Here is a 24717-nt window from a genome sequence, read left to right as displayed (position 1 = left end):
CAGGGCAGGGACTGTTACTGACCAGGGTTTTCACTCTCCTTATCAACAGAAATTGATAAGATGCCAGATAAGAAGTTCAAATAAGCCTTTACTGGGACCTCCACTAGAGTTGGAGGGAAAGAAATCAAATAACAGGTTTCCTTGCTCCCTGGCTAGCTCCAGGAGTGCAGGGGTGGGAGCAGGTGTGGGGGTGGGGGGACTCAGCTCGGTGAGCTGGTTCCTTCCATAGGGTGACGGTAGGGTTGTTAGGGGTGTGTCCAGGGCTTCGGCTGGAGGGGTGGCCTAGGTAATTTGCCCACCCCTTTGGTGATGTGTGCGAGGGGGCATCTGTAGTATTTGCTTTTGCTCCCAGCTTTTCAGAAGTGACAACTGGATTTTTGGTCTTTTGTATCTAGTCCATAATTTCCCCCAACTTAGTGTGCAGGCAGTTATTTTCAGTGCCTTATAGTTTCTTTGTATTTTGTTGCTCAAGGGGACTTCTGAGCAGGTGCAAGCCCTGCAGCAAAGAGTCCCTGGTCCCACCCAGCCTGTCTCAGAACCACCACCCACTTAACTGTAGGGCAAGTCAGCAAAGGACACTCTGTCTTGGAGGAGACACAGCCCTGAGTTAACAGCCTAGCCTGGATCAGGCACCCCTGGGCAGTGCGGGCCTTTATGACCCTTTGTGATTGCCTGAAGTGGTGTTCTTCAGTTGCTCAGTCATGTCCGACTCTTGAGACCCTATGCACTGCAGCCCCTGGGCTCCTCTGTCCATGGGATTTCCCAGGCAAGAATACTGGAGTGGGCTGCCATGCCCTCCTTCAGGGGATCTTCCCAACCCAGGGATTTAACCCAGGTCTCCAGCTCGGCAGGAGGATTCCTTACCACTGAGCCACATGGGAAGCCCCTGAAGTAGGTGCTAATTATTTATTGAATAGAGAAAGTGAAAGTTGCTCAGTCGTGTCCGACTCTTTGCGACCCCATGAACTATACAGTCCATGGAATTCTCTAGACCAGAATACTGGAGTGGCTAGCCTTTCCCTTCTCCAGGGGATCTTCCCAACCCAGGTTTCAAACCCAGGTCTCCCACATTACAGGCGGATTCTTTACCAGCTGAGCCACAAGGGAAGCCCTGAATAGAGAAAAGAATTAACTTAATCTTAACAAAAAAACACAGAGTGGATTACCTTTGAGTTAATTGAGGGCTACCCGAGAGATGGTAGGAGCCAAGCTCAAGGCCAGAGTTTCAGCAGTCTCCCTCCAGACCCACTTCGCTCCCGGAGTCCAGGGATCCCGGGTAGTTGTCTAAGGAGTGGCCCCAGAGGGGAGGAGCTGGGTCAGGAGGCTTCCCCGGAAGGAGGAGAGAAGGTCAGTCCCCGCCGCTGAGCCGCCCGCCGCCTAGAAGGGAACGCTTGAGGCCTGGAGCTCCCCTGACGCGGCCCCAGACTCCCTGGCACACGGTGGGTGAAGGGGTTCCGGCGCTGGGTTGGCGAGGTCGAGGAGCGGCCCAGAGGGAGGCGGCCGGAGCGCGGCGCGGTGACGCAGGCGCGGGGCGGGGCGAGAGCGCACGGCACCTAGGAGGCCGCAGGCTCCAGGCCGATACCGAGCTCCGGTCCCGCGGAGCGCTCCTTCCAGTGCCCAGGTCTCAGCCCAGCCGGGGGACGGGTAGGGGGGCGACAGGCGCGGGATGGGGCTTGGATGTCAGGCGCTGCGGGTCTCTGGGTATCCCAATGTTGACCGAACCCGAGAACAACGTCACTGGCGGGCCGACACCCGCGGCCGGCGGAGAGAGACGGAGGGAGCCCCTTCCGGGCGTGGCGGGGCGTGGCGGGGGCGGAGCCAATCTCCGGGGTCTGGTCGCCGTGGCGCGTAATCCCTCGCCTCCCCACCTGGCTGTCCCGGAGCATCCTAGGCTTCCGGGGCCATTGCCGCCTCACCTCCAGAGCAGCACCCTGGCCAGGAGACAGTCTAGGGACTCTGGTCACCGTCACGCCCGCGGGGCCTGGGACGAGGCCAAACTTACCCAAGCCTCAGCTTCCGCTCTCGGAAATGGACTTAGTAACAGGGTCTCAAGGGGTTCTGGGGAGAGTCAATGGAGAAAAGGCTAGTGCGTGGCTTCTGGACTGGTACGCAGGAAGCCCAGTAGGTCCGAGAGGCTGCCTCCTAGCGCTGATGTAGACGTTTCCACTTAAAGAGTGCCCCAGGATGACCTTCACCCACCCCCCACCCCCCGCTACCCCCTCTGCAGTCAGGCTTTGGGAATGGGGTTCAGTAATAACATGGGTTGCCATACCCTCCCTCAGGGGATCTTCTCGACCCAGGGATCGAACCCGCGTCTTTTATGTCTCCTGCTTTGGCAGGCAGGTTCTTTACCGCTAATGCCACCTGATGTTAGTCGCTCAGTCATGTCCAACTCTTTGCAACCCCACGGACTGTAGCCCACCAGTCTCCTCTGTCCATGGGATTCTCCAGGCAAGAATACTGGAGTGGGTTGCCATTTCCTTCTTCAGGGATCTTCCTGACCCAGGAATGAAACCTGGGTCTCCTACATTGCAGGCAGATTCTTTACTGTCTGAGCCACCTGGGAAGCCCAATATCATGGGACCAGACTTTGGACTACAGGTTAAGACACTTCTAACTTGGAGATACAACCAGTCCATCCTAAAGGAGATCAGTCCTGGATGTTCATTGGAAGGACTGATGTTGAAGCTGAAACTCCAATACTTTGGCCACCTGATGCGAAGAGCTGACTGATTTGAAAAGACCCTGATGCTGGGAAAGATTGAGGGCGGGAGCAGAAGGGGACAACAGAGGATGAGATGGTTGGATGGCATCACTGACTCAATGGACATGAGTCTGAGTAAACTCCAGGAATTGGTGATGGACAGGGAGGCCTGGCATGCTGTGGTTCATGGGGTTGCAAAGAGTCGGACACGACTGAGCGACTGAACTGAACTTTAAGCCCAGAGACTTTTATTTGGCCTAGACAATGCTTTTAGAAGTTACCAACTTTTAAAAATCGACAGATTTCATGTTTAAAAAAAAATGTTTAAAATTTCTCCTGAAAAATGGGGAGACCTGGCCACAAGGAGTATTTTTCCATCATTGCCCAAAGGACCAAGGGACCATAGGAGCCAGGCTCGAGGCCAGAGTCTCAACAGGAAACTAGGGTAGAGGTCTAGGGAGTGGCCCCGCAGGACAGGGGCTAGGTCAGGAGGACTCTTTGCCTTCCCAGAGGGAGGAGGAAGCAGAGAGAAGGTGAGTCCTTGCAGGAGCTACATGTACCTTGTGGTGGTGGTGGTGGTGGTGGTTTAGTCACTAAGTTATGTCCACCTCTTTGTGACCCCATGGACTATAGCCCACCAGGCTCCTGTCCATGGGATTTACCAAGCAAGAATACTGGAGTGGGTTGCCATTTCCTACTCCAGGGGATCTTCTCGACCCGGGGAAAAGTACTTTATTTATCTGTTTATTTTTTTCTCTGCTGCTGCTAAGTCGCTTTAGTTGTGTCCGACTGTGCAACCCCATAGACGGCAGCCCACCAGGCTCCCCTGTCCCTGGGATTCTCCAGGCAAGAACACTGGAGTGGGTTGCCATTTCCTTCTCCAATGCATGAAAGTGAAAAGTGAAAGTGAAGTCGATCAGCCATGTCCGACTCTCAGGGACCCCATGGACTGTAGCCCACCAGGCTCCTCCGCCCATGGGATTTTCCAGCCAAGAGTACTGGAGTGGGTGCCATCACCTTTTCCGATTTTTTTTTTTTCCTCTAGGATTAGTAAAATGCTTCTTCCTGGGCAGGTGCCAGTGTGCCCACCCTCATTTTTTATGGGATGAATGTGTTGAGAAGACTGTGAACAGTGTGAAAATTAATAAAGGGAAACTGATAGTACAATCCCAGCATCAAGAGGCATACTGGGCATTTCTGGCAGAAAGTGACAATACTGCTGCAAACAGAAAGCAAAAAAGATCTTCTCCTTGTTTGGCAACAGCTCAGCCAGTGAGAGACTAACAACTCAACCAATGGCAAGCCATTATGCTTCCAACTCCTAGTATCTTCCAGTGAATTTTTTTGTTTATAACAGCCCCACCCAACTTTCCCTTCTCCTCTATAAAAAGAGTCCCTTCTCCTTTACCGGAGTATGACTTGTAAGTAGCTTGCTGAAGTTGCATAGCCTGAATTGCAGTTCTTTGCTGCTCCAAAATAAACCGGTTTTGCTAGTAAAAAAAGTGACCATTTTACTGTTTTAGGTTAACTTACACGGAGGTTTCACGGAGATCCAGAGAAGATCTTCCAACAACTCCAAGGCTGGTGAGCAAACAAGTGCCGCAACTCAAGGAACCCACTGGGCTCACTACTTTCTTGCCAGCCTGGCAGTTTGAGGGTAAGTTTTCCTCCTGGATCCGAGCTCTGCTCTTTCTGCAGCTCTCCAGGCTTTATTTGGGGGCTTCCCTAGTAGTTTCAGACAGTAAAGCATCCGCCTGTAATGCAGGAGCCCCGGGTTCGATCCCCAGGTCAGGAAGACCCCCTGGAGAAGAAAATGGCAACCCACTCCAGTATTCTTGCCTGGAAAATCCCTATGGACAGAGGAGTGTGGCGGGCTACAGTCCATGCGGTAGCAGAGTTGGACACAACTGATTGACTAACACACAGGCTTTATTTGGAATCAGTTTGAAGGTGCCATCCTTTTTTATTAAGGCCTTGTTTGTCTGTGCATACTTAGTTAGCCCTTAGGCCTCACTCCATGTTGAAATCAGACTGTTCCTAACTGTGCTAGCTTCCAGTCCAACTACTTTTAGAACCAGGCTTTTCCTATTGAAACTGTGCTGATATTTGGCCTGGGGGCTGTTTAAGAATGATTCTTTTGCTCCAGAGAAAAAGCCCTGAAAAATGGGATCCTAGTTATACAAAAATGTTTTGACGGTGCTCCCCTTTTCAGGGACCTGAGGCAATTTTATGTTAAAAGAAAAAAAAAACCTACTGTCTCTCCTTGTAAGCATTTTTAACTAAATGGACCAACTGAAACAGATGTAATTTAGAACATCAGTGACCAACGTAGGAAACTTTTGAACTCCCCAGATTTCCTTTCTTAAAATTGTTCAAAGTAACTGAGGCAAACATTAAAGACAAAACAGTTTCTGAGGCCTTTTTTCCCCTGTCCTCTCTTCTTCGTCTGTGGATGCTGGCTCCCCAATGCTCCCTTGCTCTGAACCTATCGGAACATGCTCCTTAAAGTCAATCTTCTGAGGATTGAAATAAATCCCAGATTACCTATGTTCCCTGGACCAATTGTGAGCCATAGTTAAAGCGTTTCCTAAAGTAACAGAGGATCCCCCATAGGTTTGCTGGAGATTTTAATACAGTTTTTCAAACCTGCCAGTCTGGTTTCTCAGATTGATATCAATCCATGTGCTTGTTGGTGAGTGTCAAGTAAGCACTGGATGAAAGTAGCCCCATGGGAACATTCTGGAAGGGTTTTAGTAGAGCAAAACCCTACCTTTTGGCAAGAGGCTAGAACACTCATTGAAAACCTCCACTGAGCAATGACAGTAGCTTTTCCTAAGCCTGTTGACTGGAACGAGATGCAGCCTTACACACAAAAATCTGATGATTATTCTGTTCATGATTAGTCTAACCGACCTAAGGTTAATTTTTTAAAATATATGTATTTTATTGACATATAGTTGACTTACAGTGTTTCAGGTGCACAACAAGGTTGTTCAGTGATACAAATACACATATTATTTTTGAAATTATTTTCCATCATGTGTTATTACAAGATATTGACTATAGTTCACTATGCTACATAGTAAACCTTTGTTGCTTATCTATTTTTTAATTAAAAATCTAGCATTCTATTCATACTAAGTCAAACAAGTGGAATCAAAATGTCATAAATTTTTCAGTTGGGCAAAAATGTGTAAGTTTTCTAAAGTATATATAATACATATTTGTATATGTATACAAAAGCTTTTCTACTACACTTGATAAAGGCTTGAGAAAGAACATCAAAAAAAAAGAGATGGAGATATTGGAGAACATAAACTAGATGAAATGGGAACACTGAATATGAAATAGAAAAAGTGAAACAAACTAGATACAAGTAAAAGATCATCATATAGCCCAGTTGTTTTTAAACAGTGACTGCCCATTAGAAGCATTTCTGGTGCTCTGGAGAGAAAAAGCAATCTCTGAGCATTTGTATGATTTCAGGTTATTTTAAAAGAAATATTCAACTTCCTTCAGATGTTGAGTCCCCTTGGGTAACTGTTACTTCCATGTTTATTAATGGACTGGACTGGGATCTTTTTATTTTAGTTAAAAGCATGAGAATGGAATGGGAAACTGTGTCCACTCTTAGATTCATTTGGTAAATCAGATTACTTGCTTCCTAAATGAGCCACCAGAAAGAAAGGCCTCTAAAATTCTTAATCTTCAGCTCCAGCAAGTGAAGGTCCCTAAACAGATCCAAAACCTTCTAGTTTCTGGTATTGCAGAGAATCAGAGTATCAGAAAAAAGATTTTTACCCATTTAAGCATTTCAGGAGCTTTCAGTCTTCTCATCACGTCTCTCGTCAGCCTTTCCAGTATCCTTCTAATGCCCAGTGAGAGGGCTCCAAGAACTACAGGGGCTTTTCCCAATCCTCCCTGTTGATCAGCTCGACAATCTCACTGCTGGGCATACACACTGAGGAAACCAGAATTGATAGAGACACGTGTACCCCAATGTTCATCACAGCACTGTTTATAATAGCCAGGACATGGAAGCAACCTAGATGTCCATCAGCAGATGAATGGATAAGAAAGCTGTGGTACATATACACAATGGAGTATTACTCAGCCATTAAAAAGAATACATTTGAATCAGTTCTAATGAATCAGTTCTAATGAGGTGGATGAAACTGGAGCCTATTATACTGAGTGAAGTAAGCCAGAAAGAAAAACACCAATACAGTATGCTAACACATATATATGGAATTTAGAAAGATGGTAACGATAACCCTGTATGCGAGACAGCAAAATGCGAGACACAGATGTATAGAACAGTCTTTTGGACTCTGTGGGAGAGGGAGAGGGTGGGTTGATTTGGGAGAATAGCATTGAAACATGATAAGAAACGAATCACCAGTCCAGGTTCAATGCAGGATACAGGATGCTTGGGGCTGGTGCACTGGGATGACCCAGAGGGATGGTATGGGGAGGGAGGTGGGAGTGGGGTTCAGGATTGGGAACACATGTACACCCGTGGCGGATTCATGTTGATGTATGGCAAAACCAATACAATATTGTAAAGTAATTAGCCTCCAATTAAATAAATCTAAATTAAAAAAAAAAAAAAAAAGAAACATCTCTCCAGATTAGGAAGGAATTTCTGTCCTTACTGAGAGCAGAGCCACACTCTTGGAGCTCAGCCCCACTGCAGAGAACTAATACAGTTCAGATAGGGGATCTCTAATAACCTTCATCAGGCTCCTGTCTCCAAGCCTTCTCCCTTTTGTTTGGGCCTTTTGAGAGATACACACCCATTCTCTTAGCTCCTCCAACTCCATTCATTATTAGGTTAAGGCTTCTTGGAAGAGTATTATACCAGAATTTCTTCCTCCCAAAAGGTGGAAATAATTCTAGAATTTGACACTAGCCATCAAAATAGCCAGCCAGGTAAATGAAAAGACCTTTTGATATCTTTTATTTGTTCTGTGTCTAACACTACAGGGGCTGATTCTGAAAATACCAATTGTTTGTCCCTGATCAATCAACTACCACCCTCCTTAAGGGCCAAATCTCAAACTGATACTGGCAAAATTCACAGTGTACCTCCATTAAGATTCAAATAGATCCCTCTAAACTCTCCAGAATTAATCAATAGTCTATAAGTAAAAAAGCCCTTCAAGGTGTAAAGCCCATAATAGAAGATTTCAAGGCTCATGGTCTCATTATCCATTGCAATAGTCCCTGTAATACCCCTATTTTACCCGAGGGGTAAAACCCAGGTGCTGAAGATGGCTTGTCCAGGACCTCCAAGCATCAAACACTGCTATCTCTCAACACCCAGTTATTCCTAACCCCCACATGCTACTGACGTCTGTTCCCTGTGGAAGCAAGTTTTTCACTGCGATTGATCTATGCATGTATTTTTCAGTACTCCAGTTGATAAAACTAACCAGTAATCTTTTTGCCTTCACCTGGAATGGACAACAGTACACCTGTACAGTGATGCCCCAGGGTTTCACAGAAAGTCCTTACTTTTCACATTTCTTCAAAGCTGATTTAGATGATATAAAGTTTTCTACAGATTCTGCTTTGTTTAAATACATAGATGACTTGCTCTTGTGCTCTCCTTCTCAAACCTCCTCACAGGAAGACAGCATTCACTTGCTAAAACTTTGAAACATAAAGTCTCCAAAGAAAAACTGCACTTTGCTCAATTTCAGCTTTGATATCTAGATCACTTGATCTCAGAACAGGGACTATGTTTAGATCCAGATAGGCTCCATAATGGCTTCCTAGGTGGCACTGCTGATAAAGAACCCACCTGCAAATGCAGGAGATGGAAGAGATGTGAAGTTCCATCCCTGGGTTGAGAAGGTCCCCTGGAGGAGGGCATGGCAACCCACTCCAGTATTCTTCCCATGGACAGAGGAGCTTGGCAGGCTACAGCCCATAGAGTTACGAAGAGTCAAACAAGACTGAAGTGACTTACACTTGCACAACAGGCTCCATGACATCCTAAACTTCCCCAAATCAAAAACTAAGCACCAGTTATGAGGCTTTCTGAGCTCTCTAGTTACTATTGAAATCAGATTCCAAATTTCTCTCTATGGCTCAGCCCTTACGTGATTTATTAAAAACCGGTAAAGTTGACTCTGTTAATTGGACAGGTCAAGATGATACAGCTTTTGAAGACTTAAAGAAAATCTTAATGAGACCACCTGCACTTGAACATCCTAATCACCAGCTTCCCATTTTCCTCTTTGTGTATGAGAAGGCAGGGACTGTCCTCAGACCACTCACCCAAAAACATGGGGACCATCATCGACCTGCAGGGTTTTGTAGCCAACAGCTGGACCCTGCGGTGCAGGAATACCTCCCCCCGACCTCCACCCATGTCTCAGCCATTCCTGCCACTGCCCTCTGCTTAAGGCCACTGAAGAGATAACCATGGGATTCCATTCAACTACGTTTGTACCCCAGGTAGTGGAAGCCCTCCTGAATTCTCATCCACTCAACACTTTTCAGTCAGTTGCCTCACCTCGTATGAAATCCTTTTGCTGACTGCTCCCCACATAACCCTTTCACATTTACTAACTTCAGCCCAGCTGCTCTTCTCCCCTCCTTCACCACGAAACCTCTGCACTACCTGACCCTCACAGGTCACTCTTTGACTCCACATAATCATTTAGAGGAGATACCTCTAATCACTGCAGATTTTTCATGGTTTACTGATGGTCCTTATTTAAAGGGAGAAAATGGTAAATACTGTGCTGTGTATGCTATTACAACTCCTTTTGATATTGTTGAAGCAACACCTTTGTTCATTGTTCACTGGCTAAATCCTGTCTGACTTTTTGTCACCCCATGGACTACAGTATGCCAGGCTTCCCTGTCTTTCACTGTCTCCCAGAGTTTGCTCAAACACATGTCCATTGAGTCAGTGATGCGATCCAACCATCTCATCCTCTCTTGCCCTCTTCTCCTCCTGCCCCCAATCTTTCCCAGCAACAGGGTCTTTGCATTAGGTGGCCAAAGTACTGGAGCTTCAGCATCAGTCCTTCCAGGGAATATTCAGGGTTGATTTCCTTTAGGATTGACTGGTTTGATCCCCTTGGAACATCTTTACCTATGGCTCAATTACCCTACAGGTTGAACTATATGTTCTCATGGAGGCTTCAAAGTTTAGCCAAGGCAAAACTGCTTACATTTATACTGACAGTATGCCTTTGGAGCAGCCTATGACTTTGAGATAACATGTGACCCCCTGGACTATAGCCTGCCAGGTTCTCCTGTCCTTAGGATTTTCCAGGCAAGAATCCTGGAGTGGGTTGCCATTCCCTCCTCCAGGGGATCTTCCCAACCCAGGGATCAATCCTCCGTCTCCCATTTACCACTGAGTCACTGTGCAAGTCCCCACAGCTGATAAAAAGAGATATATTTTAATATTGTGTGTGTTAGTCACTCAGTTGTGTCCGACTCTTTGCAACCCCATCAACTACAGCTCGATAGGCTCCTCTGTCCATGGGATTCTCCAGGCAAGAATACTAGTGTGGGTTGCCATTTCCTTCTCCAGGGGATCTTCCCGACCCAAGGATCGAATGCAGGTCTCCTGCACTGAAGGCAGATTCTTTACCATTTGAGCTGCCCGAGGAGCTCAGAAAAACAAAAATCTAAGTACATCAGCTACTGGAATACTGGAGTGGGTTGCCATGCCTTCATTGAGGGGATCTTCCCAACTCAGGGATCAAACCCAGGTCCCCTGCACTGCAGGCAGATTCTTTAGCAGCTGAGCCACCAGGGAAGCCCAAGAATACTGGAGTGGGTAGCCTATCCCTTCTTCAGGGGATCTTCTCAACCCAGGAATCGAACCAGGGTCTCCTGCATTGCCTGCAGATTCTTTACCAGCTGAGCTACTATGAAGAACATTGCTCTACCAGAGCATTGTTATTTTTAATGGAAGCAATTAAGCCTTTATTATAAAATCTTCTTCATAGTGTGCTCTTGGGAGATGAAGACCTTAAGTATCACACCTTTCAACCTAGAGATTTCATCTATTGGAAAAGACACCTCAAGAAGGACTCTCTTCAGCCTTCCTGGAAAGGCCCCAGCTGCTGCTAACCTCCCCTTGTGCTGCCAGACTCCAGAGAAGAGACTCTTGGATTCATGTGACACATCTAAAGAAAGCACCAGACCCTGACTGGACCTGCACACCATCTGGTGACCTGAAGGTAAAGATTTCCTGGAATTGAAGCAGATGACATGCAATGAGGCGGCTTGCCCCAGATGTCTAGACAAGGCCTGTTAGAAGGTTCAATATTCACAGATGTGACTGTCTTTCATCTAGACTATAAAACTGACCCTGGATTCTTAGCCAATTGAGTCTCTACATTTGCAACCTATAATCTGTACCACTGATGAAACATCTGATTCCAAAGATTTTCTTGGAGATAACAATACTGTCTAATTACTCCATGTTTATTCCTACACTGTGTCATTCCAAAGTTCTTGTTAATTCCTTCCGTTTTGAGCATAACTTTGCTTCCCAGTTGGCACTAGTGGTAAAGAACTCACCTGCCAATGCAGGAGACAAAAGAGATTCGGGTTCAATCCCTGGGTGGGGAGGATCCCCTGGAGGAGGGCAGGGCAACCCACTCTAGTATTCTTGCCAGGAGAATCCCATGGACAGAGGAGCCTTGTGGGCTACAGTCCATAGGATCACAAGAGTTGGACACAACTGAAGTGACATAGCAACAAATTGCTGTATTCACTCTTATAAGATACAGACTTTTAGATAGGAAATTCCTGAGAGGTCTCCTCCTGGCCACCCATCCCCCTTGATACTTAAATGTGACCACAGTGGGTGTCCAATATGTGCACTTTCCCTCTGACATAGGACAAGACACTCAGGAAAGGTCCTTCCTGGCATCCAGGGACAAAAGGTGATTGAATGCTAGTTAAAAAAACAAAAAACCCTGAGTCTTGATCAGGGATGCTCTTGGAGAAAGATCTTGATCAAAAGGGAGAAATGTGAAAATTAATCAAGGGAAACCTTATTGAAATGGACTGGGGAGGACAGAAAGGGGAGTACTTGACAGTCAATACACATCCCAACAGGAAGAATCAATACAGATCTCCAGCAGGAAGTAACGCTACTAGCGCCAGCAGAGGGAAGAAAATTTTTCTCCTTTCCTGGCAACAGCTTAGCCGATGGGAGACTGTCACAACTCAGCCATTGAAAAGTCACCATATTTGGAACTCCCAGTTTCCTCCAGCAAGCTTTATAACTGTCCCTCCTGACTTCCATGTCTCTTCTATAAAAGAATTCCCTCTCCTTTGCTTGGGCTTCCCTTGTGGCTCAGCTGGTAAAGAATCTGCCTGCAATGCAGGAGATCTGGGTTCTGGGTTGGGACGATGCCCTGGAAAAGGGAATGGCTATCCACTCCAGTATTCTGGCCTGGAGAATTCCATGGACTGTATAGTCCATGAGGTCACAGTCTGACACGACTGAGGGACTTTCACTTCACTTTCTCCTTTGCTTAAGAAAATTTACAAGTGTTTCACCAGTTGTATGTCCCAAATTGCAATTCTTTGCCAGTGTTAGTGTTAGTCTCTCAGTTGTGTCTGACTCTTTGTGACTCCATGGACTGTACCCCACCAGGCTCCTCTGTCCATGGACTGTTCCAGGCAAGAATACTGGAGTGGGTTGCCATGCCCTCCTCCAGAGGATCTTCCCGACCAAGGGATCGAACTTGGGTCTCCCACATTGCAGGCAAATTGTTTACTGTCCAAGCCACCAGAGAAGCAGTTCCTTGCCACTCCCAAATAAATCTCTTTTGCTGGTAAAGTATCCGGCTGTTTTATTGTTTTACGTTAACAACTGCTTTTTTGGCCAAAGTCACAGTGGAAAATGAGAAGTCTCCCCAGTGTCCCTACATGTGGGAGGAGACTATTCCCTCCCCCCACCGTAAGCAGATAAGGCCTGAGTGATAGTGGCTACAGGCCCACCCCACCCCACACTCTGAGGGAATCCCCTTAGACAGCTGGATAACCACGACCCCCCCAGGCAAGATTCAGGCCAAGGTGGTGACACCACTCTAATTTTCCCAAACCCCTGTGCAATTCAGGGCTTCCTTGGTGACTCATTGGTAAAGAATCTGCAATGCAGGAGATCTGGGTTCAATTCTTGGGTCGGAAAGATCCTCTGGAGAAGGAAATGGCTACCCACTCCAATATTCTTGAGTGGAGAATCCCATGGACAGAACCTGGCAGGCTATAGTCCACGGGGTCACAAAGGAGAGTCAGACATGTCTAAGCAACTAAACTAGAACAAAAGGGCTAATGATGCTGTGGAGCACTTCTCGACCAGCCTTGTGCTCAATGCTTTACTTGTGCCCACTCAGTCCTCCCAGCCCTTTTGAGGTCAGGAGAGCTACTACCTCCATTTGGGGCAGTGAGAGGGATTACTTTCCCAGGACAGGGAAGCCTGGTGCGCTGCAGTCCATGGGGTCACAAAGAGTTGGACATGACTTAGCAATTAGACAACAATCTTCCCAGATAATCATTGAAGACCACAACTAAAACACAAGCAATCTTATATCTTCACCCTCAATCTGCTTTTCAGTTTCTGGGCATTTCAGAGTGACCTGAAGCCCAAGCCAGAACTGTCCGGGGGTGGGGGTGGGGTGGGGAACCTCCTTAAGGGGATATTTATCACATTCGTTTTCCAGGCTAAAGTGAACAATTTGGGGAGAGGAAGTTTGTTATCTCGGGACTAGCCCATTACTTAAGTTGTGAGCTAGTCTGTGGATGCAATAAAGATTTTATATTCTAACGGTGAATTCACAGCATTAAAATATCACTGAAACCTTTTGCAGAGCTTACAGACAACAGCATGGTCTTGGCAAAATCTTACAGTTCATCAGGCCCACCAACTAAAAATTAAGCCATTAATTTTTAATGGGGGGATGGAGCCTCTTAAAAAATTAGTCCCTGAAGACTTTATCAATATTTTTGCACTCTTTCAAATGTGCATAACATGTGACCACTTTATTGTGAGGGTCTACCGTATACTAATGTGTGTGCTGCTAAGTCGCTTCCGTGGTATCCGACTCTGTGCGACCCCATAGACGGCAGCCCACCAGGCTCCCCCATCCCTGGGATTCTCCAGGCAAGAACACTGGAGTGGGTTGCCATTTCCTTCTCCAATGCATGAAAGTGAAAAAATAAAGTGAAGTTGCTCAGTCGTGTCTGACTCCTAGCGACCCCATGGACTGCAGCCCACCAGGCCCCTCCGTCCATGGGATTTTCCAGGCAAGAGTACTGGAGTGGGTTGCCATTGCCTTCTCCGATAATGTGTGTACTCAATCGCTAAGTCATGTCCGTTTGCAACCCCATAGACTGTAGCCCGTCAGACTCCTCTGTCCCTGGGATTTCCCAGGCAAGAATATTGGAGTGGGTTGCCATTTCCTTCTCTGGGGGATCTTCCTGACCCAAATCCATGTCTCCTGCGTTTCCTGCATTGGCAGGTGGATTCTTTACCACTGAGCCACCTGGGAAGCCCACCGTGTACTAGAAGGGGGCTCAGATGTTTCCTGGCCTGGGTTCCTGGGGATCTGTGGGGTCCACCTTCCTGGTCGGAGCTCATGACCAGTGTTGCTCCCCACAGGCCTGTGTGTGCACCTCACCCCCCGCAACCATGGCCCTGGTCAGCATCAACCAGCTGCCCGAGAACATCCTGCTGGAGGTGTTCATGCACGTGCCCGCCCGCCAGCTGCTGCGGAACTGCCGCCCCGTATGCTGCCTCTGGCGTGACCTCATTGACCTTGTGTCCCTCTGGAAGCGCAAGTGCCTGCGGGAGGGCTACGTCACCGAGGACTGGGACCAGCCTGTGTCCGACTGGAAGGTCTTCTACTTTCTGTGCAGTCTCCGCAGGAACCTGCTGCGCAACCCGTGTGCCGAAGGTGAGCAGGGGCTGCTTCCCTCCCTTTCCTGAATCTCAGGACCTTTGCACTTGCTGTTCCCACACTACCTGGACTGTTCCCTCACCCCCCTGCCCCAACACTCACGCTCCCTTGGTCCTTCTCATCCATCAGATCTCAGTTCAGAGATGTGCCCTGATCCTGCATCTGAAAACAGTGTCCCCCACCTCTGTCACATCGCCCCATTTCCTTCTTTCATTGCACTGATCATAACCTAGAATTACTCAATCTCTTGTTTTTTTTTTTCCCCTCTGCTACAAATTTCAAGTTCCTGGGGCCTGACAGATCTTGCCACTTGGCACCCTGTGCCCACATAGCAAGTGCTCAGGACACATTGGTTGAATGAATGAGCATACACCCGGCCCCCCTTCCCATCTAGTTCAGTCTTTGCTGCCTAAGGGCTATGTGCAAGCTGGCTATGTACCTGGTCTGAGTCATTATCTTCCTGTCACCTCATGATACAGAGGACGAATTTTGAGAGGTGACTACGATCACCTGGTTTGAGGCTCCAGTTTTGCTTACATTCTCTTATATTTGCCAGGGTTTGTTTACTTTTTTCCCCTTTGTTAGCACCTTCATTTCATATCAGGCATCATGCTTCCTGCTGGGATATAGCAGCAACTGATTAAGAGGCCTAGTCTGTATGCTTAGAACCCTTTTCATGTTTGTTTTCTCTCTCTGTTCTCACGAGCATCATGTAGGTTAGCCAAAGAAAAAAGGCAGGGTCCATTTTATAGATGGGGAGTATGAGGCCCCCCCAAGATGAGTGTCTTGCCCAAAGATCTAGAACTGCCCAGCTTCTGGAGTCTGGTCCTGACTACTAAAGTTCCTCAGCCCCATAGACAGCGCCCCACTCAGTCTCCTGGCCTGCCCCCAATTCTGCTCAGAAGCTGCCCAGCTGGTCCAGGCCACCAGCTTGGCTCATCCAGCCCTGCAGAGCTGGCCACCCAGCCTTGCTCAGCTCTCCCAGTGGGCCTGCCCTGGGTAGTAGCCCAGCTCCTGGATTTCTGAATTCTTCCGGTTCTCTGCTGGGGGGCCCCCAGGGAACCTGGGGAATAGATGTGGGCTCCTAGTAGAGGGAGTAGTGTAGTAGTGTTAGTCGCTCAGTCGTGTCCAACTCTTTGCGACCCTGTGGACTATAGCTCCCCAGGCTCCTCTGTCCATGGGATTCTCCAGGCAAGAATACTGGAGTGGGTTGCCATTCCCTTCTCCAGAGAATCTTCCTGACCCAGGGATTGAACCCAGGTCTCCTGCACTGTAGGCAGATTCTTTACCATATGAGCTCCAGGGAAGTCCTAGTAGAGGGAACAAAGGAATAATTTGGAAAAGCTCCCCTGGTGATTGTTCTGGAAAGCCTGGAGAGGAATCACTTTTTCGGGGGAGACAGAAAGGACAGCCTTATGCCTCCAAACCTACTCTGCCAACCTGGTGGGGAACCTGTCCGCAAATACACAGTTACTACACAGCACCAACCCAGAGGATGCCCAGACCCCGAGTCCTCCGTCCTGCCCAGGGCAGCAGGTTCCCACCACCCACCAGCAAACCCCCCTTGGATCTCAGTTCCGTAGTTGACCTCCCAGACGTTGACTTCAGGGGGACTGCCAGAAAGTGGTCTGAGGTGGGATGAACTCACCTCTAACCGTTCAGAACAGAATTACCCTCACGGGCCCTGCGTCATTCAGTGGTTTGAGAACTGAAACTTGGGTATTTCCCAGAGCCCCGCCGGCAATACGGAAGTGAGGAAAGTTTGGTTTAGAATTTCTGCTTATACTTTTTTTTTTTTTTTTGCCACCAGCTTCACGTCAGGAATTTAGCCGATCAGAAACAAAGTGGGAAAGTGGGAGGGGAGGGTCCCAGATCAGAGCTGATGTGATGAGCACAGGTCGGAATGTGGAGCAGTGGGGGGTGGGTCTTTGCAGGGTGGCTTCAAAGTGGCGTGGGGGGCATGCCTTGAGATCTGAGCCTCCCCAACCCCTGCCCCGCCTCCCAAGACCAAGTGGAGAGGGCCAGACTGAGCATTCACACAAGGGATCTCCCTGGGGCTTCTGTTTTTTCCTAGAGGATATGAAATCCTGGAAAATCGACTCCAACGGAGGGGACCAGTGGAAGGTGGAGAGCCTCCCCGGAGCACACGGCACAGGCTTTCCTGACTCCAAAGTCAAGAAGTACTTTGTCACGTCCTATGAGTAAGACAGAATGAGTCGAGAAGCTGTGTGGAAGGAGGAGGGTCCAGACACCTGCCAAATCCCAAGGCCTAAGTGAGGGCCTGCCCATGAAGCTCCAGGGAGAGGGTTCCCAAAACCAGCTCAGGGTCTACTGCTGCCTAGAGCAGGAGTCAACTCAGCAGCCACGTTAAGAGACAGCAGGGGTGGAGAGCAGATTGAGGAGGCAGGGAGCCTGTTTTGGTGGTGAGGCTAAGTCAAGGGAGATACAGGCTGTCCCCAGTCTAGGGACCTGAGTTTACAGGTGCCCTTCTTAGGGTGCTGGGAGACTGGGCCTAAGGACTGGGATGGATGCAGCCCAACACAAGTGGGTCAGGCTCCCCGCATGTTCCCCACGGGACTGCCAGGAAGCAGGAGCCAGAGTCCACAGCAGCAGTGACTGGCCCGCAGTGATCGAGCGGGGACTGCTGGGTCCCTTGAACTACCCCCCTGGGTCCAGGCCATGCCTGCAAACACATGCCTTTCCCTTTGCTCCCCAGCATGTGTCTCAAGTCCCAGATAATAGACCTCAAAGCTGAGGGCTACTGGGAGGAGCTACTGGACAAGTTCCGGCCGGACATCGTGGTTAAGGACTGGTGAGTGGGGGCCCCCACCTGAGTCCCACACTCTGCAGCCCTCCCTCTTTTCTTCCTGAGATCCCCTGTAGGGAGTGCCTGCTGAACCCGGCAGTGTCCTGGGGCACGGGCTGCCCTCCTTCCTGCTGACAGAGCCAGCACTTACTCATTCAACACCTGCCTCCCACCACCACCACTGCCCTGCACCAGTAGATTTTAACCCCAGTTTACAGATGGGGAGACTGAGGCCTACAGATGTGTTGTCACAAACAGGCATGGGAGCAAAAGATACCAGAACCCAGCCTCCTTGGACCTCACAGATACTCACATGCCTCCTTGCCTGTCTGCTGCCCCTGCCCCTTTAACCGTTCATCCCACGACTCTATCCCAAGCTCCTGTTCTGTGCCCAGTGCTTTGCAACACTCTGGCCTGGCTCAGGGCAGAAGCTGAGCCCCAGTGCCAACCAGGCCCACCACTCTGAGGGTAGAGGGTGGGGTTTGAGGTGTGCAGAGCTACAGAGGTTTCGGAGGATACAGTGGGGCTGACCAGAGGCTGAGCTCTGTGTCAGCCCCATCACACAAGCCCTCCCTCCCAAACCTCCATTAAAATGTACAGGTGACACACATCTGACAGCCCAGGCCTTTATCTCTGTAGAGAGCCTGTTGCTTTTTAGGTTGAAAAAAAAAAGATTACATTGAAATCTCCACTGGAACACCCAAGAAGGTTGTTGCCCCTTTTCTCAGATGGGCTCATTGAGGCCCAGAGCAGACTGTACTCCAATGGGCACAGTGGGGCACAGGGAGCACTGCAGCCACCTGGGCCTCATGGGCAGAGCAGGGCAATGAAACTCGGGGCCCCAGTTAATGGGCCTGCTGGTTGCCTGCTTCCAGGGCCGCCTGTCTTGGGGTCCCTAGTCCTGAGCCCCGCCTTCCCACAGGTTCGCCCCTAGAGCAGATTGTGGCTGCACCTACCAGATCCGAGTACAATTGGCCTCGGCCGACTACCTCGTCCTGGCCTCCTTCGAGCCCCCGCCCGTGAACATCCACCAGTGGAACGATGCCAAGTGGACAGAGGTGAGGCCTCACCTGCTTGCCCCTTGCCACCTGCTTCTCCCAAGGCCAGGATGGCAGGAAATCAGGGGCAGCCCCAGGGCCCAGAATGCCCCAGTCCACTGCCTGGAGCTCCTGCCTTCTGGCCGGGAGGCTCTCCCTTGCAGGACCTGGCTCCACCCTTCCCTTCCTCAGCTCAGCCATCATCACTTCTCCAGTCCTAGTGATTGCTGTCTCTCCCCTCCCCCCAGGTTTCCCACACCTTCTCGGATTACCCTCCAGGAGTCCGCCACATCTTCTTTCAGCACGGGGGCAAGGACACCCAGTTCTGGGCAGGCTGGTATGGGCCCCGTGTCACCAACAGCAGCGTTGTCATCAGCCACAGGGTGACCAGGAACCCGCCCCACGCCATGGCGCAGCCCTAGACCTTGCCGGGGCCAGAGGAGGCACCCCACCTTCCCTCCACACTCCATCTCCATAAGCCATCTCTGACTGTCCTCTGACAGCCATCCATCCGTCCTCTGCCTGGGCTAGCCGAGTGCCAAAGGTCCCTTGCAGGCAAGAGCTGAGCCTGTTAGGGGGCAGCCCCAGCCCTGACCTGGGCTTACTGTCACATAGCTCTGACTTTTTGTTGTAATAAACGTTTTCAGCAGAACTCGCCTGGGACTGGGGCCAGGGGTGGGGCTACAAGGTCCTTGGCACTTGGGCAGAGAAGCAGCCCCTTCCCTCCAGATAGTGACAGTGCGGCTCAGCCCTGGGAGCGCTTTATTGAAACAACTCACAGCACAGTGTTTGAGACAGACAGCATTGGCCGGCCAAATCCCAGAAGGCTGAGAAACTGAGGTCCCAGCATTCTTCCCTGCCCTCCTGGCGGAGAAGGGAGCGATTCCTCCACGAAGGCAACCAGGCCTGAGCAGCCCAGGGCTGGAGGCAGGGGTGGTCCATACACAGAGACAATAAGAGCACTTGGAATCAGGGTGGCCCTGCAGCACGGCCCAAGGCTGGGCCCCCAAAGTCCGACAGTCGTGGCTTTCCTGGGGGGTACTGGGGAGGGCAGGTGCACCCTCAGCTGCTTTTATGCGCCCGCTCTTCTACGTAGAGCTGCATCTGATAGACAGGAATAGACACCATAGTCAGACAGACAACCAGGGCACCTCCTTTGGGGAACCCATGGGGTCTCTGCCCAGGGTGGGGCTGTGTGGCCACTGCCAGGGGTTAAGAGAAGAAAGGATTGGGAGCCTTATGCCAAGCATGCCCTGTCGTTTCCCCTGAGCCTTTGTCCACAAGCCATCTGGTGAGGCCTCAGCACAGGGGCCCCAAGCAGCTCACCTTTAAGATGTCTGATGTCATGGTCTTTAGAGGTATCAGTCGGGGGTCGTGCATGTGGACATCCTGCTCGTCTGCCAGGATCCAGGGGAAGTCCTGGGGAGGGGACCAAGGGAAGGGTAGCAGGGGGCTGGCTCATTGCCCATCTTCACTTTGCTCCCCACTCCCCTTCCAGAACTGGCATCCTCAGACATCAGGAAGCATCAGAGCCACCAGAGAATTGCTGTGGTGCAGAGTCCCAGGTTCCCCCACCAGAAAGGCCTAGTCTGTAGATCTGAGCTGGCCTGGGAGCCCCGGTGACTCAACATGCCCCAAACACCAGTTTGGAAACTGGATCAAGGCTCCCCTCCTCTCAGCGCTGAGTGCCCAGGTGGGGCGCTGACAAGGTGGTGACCACAGAGCTGATGCAGGAGAGCTACTGATGCCAGGCGCTGCCATAAGCAGTGTGATGAGTACCCGGCTGAGGCAACACCCCTTCTGACACAGAACTCTCATTCTCAGCGCCTCCCGACTGTCTCCTGCCCACCATCCTACACCAGTCCCATCTCTCACCTTGATGACCTGGATCTTCTCCATGTTGCGAGTGGCGGCTTCTCTCGTGTGCACTAAGACAGTGAAGGTACAGCCTAAAAAGGCCAGAGTTCGGTCAAGCCTGGGCCACCCCATGCCTGCCACTGGACACAGCCTTTTCCCACACAGCCTAACTGGCACGGCAGCTCCACAGAGTGTGAACCCAGTGCTCAGACAAGACACTCAACAGGGAGACTTAACCCCAGGTGGAGTCAATCAGGGAGGCCTCCTCAAGTAGGAGGGTTCTTAAGAGGGGTTCTACAAGGCAGGAAGGAAGAGAGGAGGCTTGGTGCAGCCAAGCAGGGACCCAAGGACACAGGCCAACACGGAGCCATGGAAATGCCCAGGGAAGGGGTGGGGACGAGCACACCTGGGGGGTTGTGGTCCAGAACAGCATCACACACACTGATCTTCAGGATGAAGGCTCGGAGCAGCTGTTCCACGTGAGACAGCAGGGAGTCGGAGCTGGGAAGGAGAGAGGAGGAGGTTCTCCCAGCACATGGGCATCCCCCCTCCCTCTGGCAGGCAATCAACCCTGGAAGCAGCCCTGGGCGTAGAGGGCCTGGCGCTTCTGAGGGCCTGCCTACTTGATTCCACATGGTTAAAATCCTCTGGGGAGTTTAAAACCAAAGCCTTGTCCCGTCCCAGGCTAATTAAGTCAGAACCGGTTGGTGGTGAGCATAAGGAACCCTAGTAGGTGGTTCTAATGTGCAACCCAGTCTAAGAACCAGGACACCAGGCCAGGAAGGGACAGGGCTTGCTTGAGGCCACACAGCAAGTAGGGACAGATTCTAGTGCCCTGACCTTACCACAGGAAGCTGGCAGCTGACCAGCCCAACACAGCCACCCAAGGTCAACTTCTAGTTGACTATGGACTGGATGCTTGACTGGGAAGTCAGGAAACTGGGTCTGTGTCCTGGCTCTGGGTGACCAGGTCAAGATCATCTGAGAACCAGGACACAGTTGATTGATTTCTGCATCTATAAAATGAGGTTGGGACCAGCCATTCGCCAATGCCGTGATTTTCCAGGTGTGATACAGGAGGGATTTCTGTGTAACCTGTGTGACGTCCACAGAGACTGCTGGGTGGCCAGCTGTGCCTCGGCCACTAACAGGCCTCATTAGGGTGGCACACCTCACCACGTGTCCTCGCGGGCCTTTAGCAAGGCATTCGGGGGTTGCCTTAAAGGGGTTAGAGTAGGGGTATTGCTAGGGAGCCTGTGGATGGGGAGCAAGGCAGCGCACCTGATGGACAGCAGCGGGGGCTGGGTGATTTCAAAGACGAATTTCTCCACTGGGCGGTGCTCCTTGTCCAAAATCACTACCACCACTTTCTCCACGTCATTCTGCAAGGACAAGAACCCCCTCCTCCAGAGCTGGGTCCCTGCCTCCCCTTTCCCCCGCCCACTCCACTCCCTGCCACCTGCTCCCTGCCCAGGGAAGGTTGGGAAAGACACTCTCAGTCCTGCTCAGCTTCCAGGCCCAGAGTCCCTGGGATCCCAGAAAGAGGTTTGAGAAGTTGAGCAGGCACCCCAGTGGTACCCACGGAGAGGAAAGGATGCTGGGTCCCATTGTGATGCTAGGATGTCTCAGGGAGCAGAACAGATAGAGGGAGGAATCCCTGAAGGGCCAAGCCCAGACAGAACTTGGGGCAGAGGGAGAGAAAGGAACTTGGGAGAACGACCCAAAACCCTCAAGGCAGGTCCCACTCAGCGAATTCCAGGAACCAAGGCTCCAGGCCCAGCATGCCTTGAACATACCCACATGCCCTGGGGCCTGTCCCTGGGCAAGGGTGGTCTCCAGAGAGCAGGGAATAGGCTTCTGGGTGTTATTAGTCATATGGACCCGAAAGTGTCCCAGCATTGCCCCATCCTGGAGCATGGAGGGGCACTGGAGGCAGGGTAGGCTGGGGGCCTGGTGTTCTCACCTTCTCCAGGAGTGGCTTGACGCAGTGCAATGTGTCCTGGATATACTGGTTCAGCTCCGGGTGACAGGACATCTACACACAACCCCCACGATGGCTGGTGAGGTTGCAGCACTGATGGGGGGACCCCTGACACCCTCTCCAGCTGCCCAAGGCCCTGCCTGCCTTTGGAGAAAGGCCCAGCTCTTCCCTAGGGCTCCCCGCTAAGAAACAGACTACCCAGCATGAGGCTAAGAACTGAACTATCCACAGAGGGGAAGAAGTTAGAAGATCCTAAGAATTCAGTCCCAACATCAGCATTTAATACAGCATTAGGAGTTCCTAATGCGAGGCCACTGAGCTCCTCCAGAGTCTAAGATGTCTCTAAATTGTGGAGGTTTGGGTATACGGGCATTTTTCCAGAGAAGAGATTCAGGAATTTAATCCATTTCAAACATTAAGAATCTGGAACTAAGGACCTGAGTGGCCTCAGGCTTAACTCCTCTTTGCTTACTTCATCTGTGGAAGATCTCATTTAAAAAGAAAAAGGGAGGATTAAGTGAGACAAGTACCTAGTATACAGTGTTGTTTAGTTGTTAAGTTGGGTCTGACTCTTGCAACCCCATGGGCTGGAGCCCACCAGGCTCCTCTATCCATGCACTTCTCCAAGCAAGAATATTGGAGTGGGTTCCCATTTCCTTCTCCAGGGATTTTCTGGACCCAGGGATTGAACCCCGATCTCCTGCATTGGCAGGTGGATTCTTTACCACTGAGCCACCAGGGAAGCATGCTACGCAGTGGGTACTCAGTCAGTGCTGATTCTTGTTTTTCATTCTCCCTATACATCTTTTTGTTGTTTTTTGTTCCCCACCCCCACCCATATCTTTTAAGCTTCCACCACCTTCCAGTGTTCAGTCACTGCTACTGCTGCTGCTAAGTCGCTTCAGTCGTGTCCGACTCTGTGCGACCCCATAGACGGCAGCCCACCAGGCTTCCCCGTCCCTGGGATTCTCCAGGCAAGAACACTGGAGTGGGTTGCCATTTCCCTCTTCAATGCATGAAAGTGAAAAATGAAAGTGAAGTCGCTCAGTTGTGTCCGACTCTAGCGACCCCATGGACTGCAGCCTACCAGGCTCCTCGGTCCGTGGGATTTTCTAGGCAAAAGTACTGGAGTTGGGTGCCATTGCCGTCTCAGAGTGTTCAGTCATTTGTTCTAATATTTACTGAGTGCTTTCTAAGGGGCAAGAACTTCTAGAGGCTGATGATATAGTCACATGTATTTACTGCTTCCTGTGCCTTTTAACCTAAAACAAACTGTTACAATTAGGGTAAACGAGAGGAGAGAGAAGGTGCCTGAGTTTATAGGAATCCCCTCCAAACTAACCATTCATCAGCTTCAGGAGACCTTTAAAAATCAAAGATGGCGGGGCAGGGGGACTCTAATCAGAGGAGCTGGTCCCTAACTTCTGGCAAGGGGAATTCCCAGTTCAGAGAGGAGGGAAGGAGATGCCATGGCAGTGAGGGATGGGAGGTTGTGGAGCTATTAGCTGCTTCTGTGAACTAGAAGGCAAGGTCAGGCCGCTGAGGAATGAGGGCGCTGAGCCTGAAGGTGGAAGAGAGTTAAAAATCCCCTCTCCATCCGCTCTGTGATTCGGCGGTGACCCAGTGCACCCAACCTGGCTGTGGGGGCTCACCTGGACAGGCACGTTGTACTTCTTACGCTTCTGGAAGATGCCCACCGGGTAGACCTCACGCACGTAGAGGATCAGGTGCACCGCCACCTCCAGGAACTCGCAGAGCACATCGGCCACCACTGAGAGGGGGACAGAACCCGGTGCGCTCGTGGAGGGCGGGGGAGCCCACTAGCCCTGGCCCTCCCTCGCCCCCTGCCCCAGGTCCAGCCTCCCTACCTTGACCAAAGTTGAGGTCCTGTCGCGTGAGCGTGGTCATCCTTCCAGACACCTGGGGGGTGGGGCAGGAGCTAGTTCCAGAGGCCCAGGCAGCCGCAGGGCCCGCCCACTCCCACTACCCCTCCCCTCGACCTGGGAGGGAAACCGGGTAGGGCTGCCCGTCCCTTCTCATAGAACCAGAGCAGCTGGGAAAGCGCCCCCCACCACCCCCGCCCCACGCAGGTGTTAGAGCTGGGAGGCAGCCTAACGCCTGCGATCAGCCTCTGTGCACTGGCCGCTTCGGCCTGCAGTCTTGTGGCGCTAGGAAAGGCCAGAGTTGTGCCCGCATAAAAGGGCACGGCAGCGGCCTCAGAGGGAACAACTGGATGCGCAGGGCCGGGAACGTAGAACTGGACACGCGGAAAGCGAAACTAGGCTGGAATTAGGACTTCACCCTCTGCGAGGCTAGATTCCTCCCCTGCGAGAATCCCGCCCCTCCCCTCTCTCCCCGTACCGGCTCCCGCCTCGATTCCCGGC

General features: G+C 50.9%; 2 protein-coding genes across 7 annotated transcripts; one reads left to right on the top strand and one right to left on the bottom strand.

The window, feature by feature from the left end:
* Nucleotides 1-1068: 1068 nt before the first annotated feature.
* FBXO6 (F-box protein 6) lies at nucleotides 1069-19147 on the top strand. Of its 5 annotated transcripts, none has more exons than XM_010849891.1 (8): nucleotides 1069-1439; nucleotides 4228-4361; nucleotides 10732-10917; nucleotides 14355-14649; nucleotides 16727-16853; nucleotides 17369-17464; nucleotides 18381-18516; nucleotides 18744-19147. In XM_010849891.1, the coding sequence occupies exons 4-8, from the start codon at nucleotides 14385-14387 to the stop codon at nucleotides 18915-18917; spliced, it is 798 nt and encodes a 265-aa protein (XP_010848193.1). In that variant the 5' UTR covers nucleotides 1069-1439; nucleotides 4228-4361; nucleotides 10732-10917; nucleotides 14355-14384; the 3' UTR covers nucleotides 18918-19147. The 5 variants fall into 5 exon arrangements, with proteins under 5 accessions (XP_010848193.1, XP_010848194.1, XP_010848191.1 ...); XM_010849889.1 differs by lacking the exon at nucleotides 1069-1439 and adding an exon at nucleotides 1465-1621 and having other exon boundaries at nucleotides 10684-10917; XM_010849887.1 differs by lacking the exon at nucleotides 1069-1439 and adding an exon at nucleotides 1467-1621.
* A 93-nt stretch (nucleotides 19148-19240) lies between these two features.
* Nucleotides 19241-24711, bottom strand: MAD2L2 (MAD2 mitotic arrest deficient-like 2 (yeast)). Of its 2 annotated transcripts, XM_010849880.1 has the most exons (9): nucleotides 24695-24711; nucleotides 24202-24253; nucleotides 23986-24104; nucleotides 22316-22387; nucleotides 21634-21734; nucleotides 20759-20853; nucleotides 20371-20444; nucleotides 19822-19914; nucleotides 19241-19599 (listed from the first exon to the last, which is right to left on the bottom strand). In XM_010849880.1, the coding sequence occupies exons 2-9, from the start codon at nucleotides 24239-24241 to the stop codon at nucleotides 19558-19560; spliced, it is 636 nt and encodes a 211-aa protein (XP_010848182.1). In that variant the 5' UTR covers nucleotides 24242-24253; nucleotides 24695-24711; the 3' UTR covers nucleotides 19241-19557. The 2 variants fall into 2 exon arrangements, with proteins under 2 accessions (XP_010848182.1, XP_010848183.1); XM_010849881.1 differs by lacking the exon at nucleotides 22316-22387.
* Between the last annotated feature and the right edge of the window lie 6 nt (nucleotides 24712-24717).

Source organism: Bison bison, unplaced genomic scaffold (genome assembly GCF_000754665.1).
Source record: "Bison bison bison isolate TAMUID 2011002044 unplaced genomic scaffold, Bison_UMD1.0 scf7180017864289, whole genome shotgun sequence".
Lineage (NCBI taxonomy): Eukaryota > Metazoa > Chordata > Mammalia > Artiodactyla > Bovidae > Bison > Bison bison.
The sequence above is the reverse complement of the archived record's forward strand: the minus strand, read 5'-3'. Positions and strand labels throughout refer to the sequence as shown.